The sequence below is a fragment of the Paralichthys olivaceus genome, chromosome 19 (genome assembly GCF_024713975.1).
Source record: "Paralichthys olivaceus isolate ysfri-2021 chromosome 19, ASM2471397v2, whole genome shotgun sequence".
Classification (NCBI taxonomy): domain Eukaryota; kingdom Metazoa; phylum Chordata; class Actinopteri; order Pleuronectiformes; family Paralichthyidae; genus Paralichthys; species Paralichthys olivaceus.
This window is the reverse complement of record NC_091111.1, coordinates 16,161,501-16,167,500: the sequence shown is the minus strand read 5'-3', so window position 1 is coordinate 16,167,500 and position 6,000 is coordinate 16,161,501. Positions and strand designations below refer to the sequence as shown.

At 41.2% G+C, this 6,000-nt stretch overlaps 1 protein-coding gene across 9 annotated transcripts in view; it reads right to left on the bottom strand.

Moving 5' to 3' along the window:
• Window positions 1–6,000, bottom strand: part of lama2 (laminin, alpha 2) — a 128,598-nt gene that overhangs the window by 76,532 nt on the left and 46,066 nt on the right. For all 9 annotated transcript variants that reach the window (XM_069514740.1, XM_069514742.1, XM_069514741.1 and 6 more), the window contains exon 15: window positions 171–275. In XM_069514740.1, the coding sequence (XP_069370841.1) occupies window positions 171–275 (105 nt within the window). The remainder of the gene's footprint in view (window positions 1–170; window positions 276–6,000) is intronic.

Below are 6,000 nucleotides of genomic sequence, written 5' to 3'. Positions count from 1 at the left end.
CAAATTCACTGTTATTTGTCGATGCTCCTGACCAAGAGAAGCTCTCAGAGAATCTACCACATGTACCAAGAGAGACCAAATACACTGTAGGAAAATAACTTAAACAGTTCTTATATAAATATGTGAATGCTCAGTGACATCTTTACCTTTGTATTGTTTTTAAAACGTACCTCTATGATGAGGTCGGGTTCTGAGGTGACTCTCACTGCCATTTGTTCTTGCTGGTCCGTCGTATAGGACACGGCGTAGACCACACTCCCTCCGTAGGCTAGAAGCTGCGCAGAGACAGAGAAGGAGACATTTGAAGCAGGTTAATTGCAATATTGGATTTTGTCCAAATCCAGGTATCCGCACTTTAAACCAAAGAAGTATCAACACAGATGGCTGAAGAAAATTAAAGATTTAGAGGCAGATATACAAAACCAAGGGGAAAAATAAATTATACAAATCAACCTATGTAAATTACAAACTGAACAATCGTCACGTGACATGATTTTGGCCGATACAGTGCATTTCACAAACGTGTCTCGCTATGTACGAGCGTGTTGACACATATCTCTGCTGCGCACACGAGTCAAAGTCAAAATAAAGTTTTAAAAAATTCTACTTCTACAGATTAATGCACCTTAAGGGCCAGTGTGTGTATGTTGGTATGATTAATATTTTCTAATTACATTAATTACATTACTCTCTCTCATTACAAGTGTAGAATGGAAAATTATTCAATAAATCAATACAGAAAATCCTCCATATGAACATTTTCTTGAATACATGTGTAACTCCTTGAGGGAGCAGCATTACTCCTGTAACTATTTTATCAGTAATTCAACAAAACCTCAGAGATTATTTGAAATGTGTACAAAAGTAAGGAGAAAACACAAATAAGCCCCAATCTGTGTCGTCCTGTGCAGCGTTTCTGTCGAGTCCACAGAATGAGCCTCAGCCGGAGAAACGCTGCGTCGGCGCGATCCTCCTGAAATATATTATTCTGCTCCAACCTGAGCAGTAATGGGCGGAGGAGCGAGATAATAATGCCATCATAAAAACAGAGAGGGGAGACATGGAGGAAGAGGGGGAGAGAGACAAAGAGCGAGTTAGAGAGGAGGTGGCCTTAATGCCTCTATAAACTTCTGCCATTCTACATCATTACTCTCAGTTCTGAAACTAGAAGGGGGAATCACCCATTTCACAGCTGAATGAAAATACACACCATCAGGTATGGAGGTGGACGTTTTATTGACTAACACCACTTTATTGTAATCTAACCCCATTTGCTGTTTTGGACCTGAGAAGTAAAAATGTAAAGAAATTGTAGTTTTATTCTTAGTCTCTCTCAGAGAAACTCAGGTTTCTCTGAGAGGCAGCTAAAATAAGAGGCAGCTAAAAGATGCTAAATGCAGGTAATAATTCTTTGTGGGAAACTAGCAGACGGAAGATTTTTCTTCCCATGGCCGATATTGATCATGATACCCGGAGTTTGTGTATCAGCCGATCCTTAGTCGATATTTATGCATATGCATGTTTAGTTTTTTTGTGCTTTTGTTCGTATTCACTCTGCATGATTGTGTTTTATTTTATCTGGATCATATGGAAACATTGAAGAGTTATAAACAAGGATTCCAAGGATTTCATTCTTAAATATTTTGTCTACGTGTTGGTTTTGAAATGTTAACCTGTTGTGACCAATCTAACAAAGAAATAATAATAATTTGTTTGCATCTGAAATTCACAAGAATGAAGTTAGAATAAACAAAATATACCAAATGATTACAAAGCTCTGTAAATGCTTTACTTTTTCTACCTGAGCATTAAAAGTTGATTTGCATGTTGTCTCATACTTGTTTGTGTTATCTTGCTCGGTAAAGCACTCAGCAGTGAATCAAGGCAAAGAAAAGGCTGCATGCGTGTGTTCCTCCACAAACACTGCTGCACCGACAGCACTTGTACTTCTTCTGTGGGTTATTCCTCTATTCACTTAGCCGACCTGAATTTAGCAATTTGCTTTCTTTGAAATTATTGACATTTCTGAAAACCCATTTCGCTGATGCCATCCACTCAACGGGCACAATATTCAGAGCTTTTGTCATGGCAACCTGACGACCCATCTCCACCCGGGAGGAGAGGAAATAGAAGAAATGCAACACAGGAAAGAAAAAAGAGCAAAAGAACAGCGCAGCAGGAGAGGGGAATTATGGGGAGAGGAAGGGAAGAAACAAACAATAAACTCAGACTCATACAGCTACAATAGATCTCAGTGGGAATCCAGTGAGAGCTCGATAAGCCTGTTATTAACTCCATTAGTGGCCAAAATAAGAAGAAGGACGAGACTTAATCCTTGTAGTTAAAATCCTAATCAAGAGCAAAGCAGTCTTTGAGTGTGTATGAGTTTGATCTGGGGGTGAAACACTGGAAACACGATGGGATTTTGCTGTAAAGTTTCTGCTGCAGTTTTGCCGACTGCAACCAAAATGATTTCAAATCCTTAAAAAAAAAAAATCCTTGACCCAAAATAATGAGAAAAGTTTAATTGACAAACACGAGTGAAAAGGATGCGGACACACAAAGAGGAGGACAGACCGAAAAGGAAGGAGGGCTGCAGACAGACCTGAGGAGAGAGGAGAGAAAAGATGGGACGAGAAGAAAGAAGGACGGCAGGAGGATGAAATAAGCGCAGGATGAAGAGGATGAAGAGGATGAAGAGAATTTGAGGAGTAAAGTTATGATGTTTAATTTGCTTAACCGTAGGTTTGGGATGGAGCAGGGGGAGGTGTGAGAATGAGTCACGCTCAACCTCCGTCCTCCTCCAGGGTTCCCACCGGAGCCCTGATCTAATATGACGTTCTCTATATCTGTAGATAACAAAGTCTTTTTAATGACCTGCAAGTGTGAGTCCACTGTAACGCTGCTGTGTTTCTAAAAAAGGTTTGATTTCTGCAACACCATCTTTTCTGTCCCTGTCTGCTAACATGGAGGAAGCAGGCCTTATGACCTATTCTTCAGCCAACCACTAGAGGGCAATCAAGACGATTTCGCTCAATTTGGATTGTATGTTCAAAACAATGGTCTGCAACGCGATGATTGACAGCTGAGACTGACTCCTGATTGGTCAAGTCACGTCCGGGACATTTTGGATTCATTTCTGGACAGTGGGAGGAACAGGAGACACGTCATCCATGTTGTTATACAGTCTGTCGGACTGGAGGTGAGATAGTTCATCCACTACTGTTTGTCACTGATAAATAACACAAGTCAGAATAAAACATTCTTCCTCTTTTTTTTGTCGCCCAAAACATCAACATCAGTAGAATTCTACTCATCATCTTTGATTTTAACCAGAAAATACACATACGAGAGAAGAAAGTACTGCTTGGAGGAAGTAATGACGTTACTCCCATTGAAATCATCTATTAGTATGCAACTTTTTTTGGGGGGGGGGGCTGCACCACATGCTACCTTCTTCAGACAGGGATGTTTGTCGATCTGCATTTGTTCAGCTGTTCGCTGTCAATCACCGGAGCACAAAAGCTGACAGCGGCAGGGAGACTGGGCTGAGGGAGGGAGGGAGAGTTGTACGGGGGGGGGGCAAAGAAAATCATCCTTCAGGAAATGAAAACCAGATTGTCACAAAAGCTTTACAAAACAAACTCCCCTAAACTGACACACACACACACACACGCACGCTCGTAGGCGCACACAAGGACGCACAAATACGCAGTGATACACACTCAGAGGCGGAGGTATAAACACACACACACACATCTCGTCTTCTGTGATGCCTGTGGTTGTTTGCAATTGGTATCGGAAGTTTTCAGTCTGTTTGTCTACCGCTTGCACACATACAGACAGACACACAGACACAGACACACACACACACACACTATTGTTGTTCCTAGCAGTACAGTTAGATTGGCTCCAGATGGACCAATAGTCAGTGGAATGCTGAACAACATAGAACCGCGGACCTTCTGTGTGTGTGAGAGTGATGTATGTTGAGAAAACTGAGCCCTTGTCGAAAAAAGTAGCAAAACTAAAAAAATCACATCTCATCCGTGTTGACACTCGGGGCATGTCCGAACACGGACTTGTTTGGTTTTATATCTTCAGGGTCTTCTCTGTGCAGGCTTTTCTTTTTTCTGTGTTGCATCATGACTGTTGGTGGGAGATGGAAGACGTATCCTTGAGGAAAGCAGTGCAATCACTTCTTTCTCCTGGTGTAGAGGAACGGCGTGTCCGTGGGGGCTTGTGTTACTCTTGGCTTCCAGGAGATATCAAACAATAATATAGTTTATTAATTATCTCGGGCAGGGAGGTTAAGTTTCTCACCAGTGTCCATTGGTCTCTTTGTTTGTCGGCGGGATTACGCAGAAATGACTCAACATGACAGAGAGGTCGCTGGGGGCGGATCCAGGACTTCTTTTACATTTTTCTTTAACATTGTTAGATTTGAGTTTTCTGACATTTTCTCCAATATCCCATGGAATCATTTAAGGATCTTGATGAAAATCAAATCTGGTATATTTAGGGGACTGATATTGATGAGAAAGTGCAATTTAATGTGGATTCAAATGTGGTTTCATGAGGGGACTACTGGGCCTTGATGGTTTGCTTTCCACTGAGCATGACTCTAGTTTTATAAAGCAGTTGCAACCATGTAAATATGTGAATAATCTCCGAGTTACTGTGGGATTTTATAGACATAGATCTGATTTCTCTTGGTTACTGTGGTATCACACTTCAGACAGTGTGCTTCTAGAAACTTGGTTGAGGACTTATGGATACGGTTCTTGAGTTGGCCCACATAATTGTGTGCACAGCCATACATACATGCACTTATATCAATTCCCCTCATGTACTTATAGTGAGTGTCAGTCAAGAGTATTTAAATAAGTATAAATGTGTGAAGTTGAGGTCAACAACCCAACACTTCTGCACTTGTGGTTCATTATATTTTATAACAAATGGACGAATATAACTGCAAATCGGTGTTTGCGTAGAAGTAAAACTGTGTCAGAGTAGACGAGGTTAGACGTAACATGACTCATCGTGCACATCTCATCCAGGAAGAAGACTAAGTGCAGCTCATTTACCTCCGATAAGAAAAAGTCGAGCAGCAGCTTGATGTGTATCAGACTTGAAGAGACCGGGATCACGTGTTATCGTAGGCGTCGCAGCTAGTAGCAACATGATGCTAACTCTGATAGCTTTACAATGCAATTGAAGCTCATTGGCTAGAACAAGACTTTATTATTTAACAGATTACAAACCTGTTGACAGCTTTTATCTGGTTTCCTTCAAATATCAACTGCAGATCCTCTTCGACAAAGGTCCACAGGGTCAAAATGAAATCTTACATTTCACGACATAACGTTTTAGTTTCACATTAATCACATGAAATCATCAGTGACTGGGGACTGCAGTGACTCATGTTGAGCTCCTACAGGTGAAATCCAGCTGTGATGATTTTCTATTCTCCGAGACATTCAATCACTGTGTAGATCTCACACTTTCCAAATGTGTGTGACAACAAAATGATTCGCTTGGAACAAAAACTGGAACAAATCCACTGTGATTAATGTAAAGACACTTTTTCAGCTCTCTAAGTGGGGACAAAAAAAAAAAGAGGGGAGGGCGGGTGTGGGGGTGGTTGGGGAAATCAATCTCGTTCAATCAGGACCAGATTAGGAGTGACACCGTACACAAACTCCTCTACGCACATTTCTCTCTCTCATAAGTCACAGCTCAGCAGCTCATGTTTCTCTTGAAAAAAATAAACCAAGATTATTTCCAGAAAAGTATTTTAAAGATATATTCTGGTGACAGGCGTCGAAAAATCACAGTGAAATATCTTTGAAACGCCACTGCTTTTTCTTTCCGCCTCGGGTTTGCACCTGTAGCAGGATTTTGTATTACGTCTTTACAGAACAATATAAACGACAAGGAAGATGAAGGATGGTTGCGGAAAGTTGGGGAAGGCAGAGGCGGCGTTAGAGGGAGTTAGGG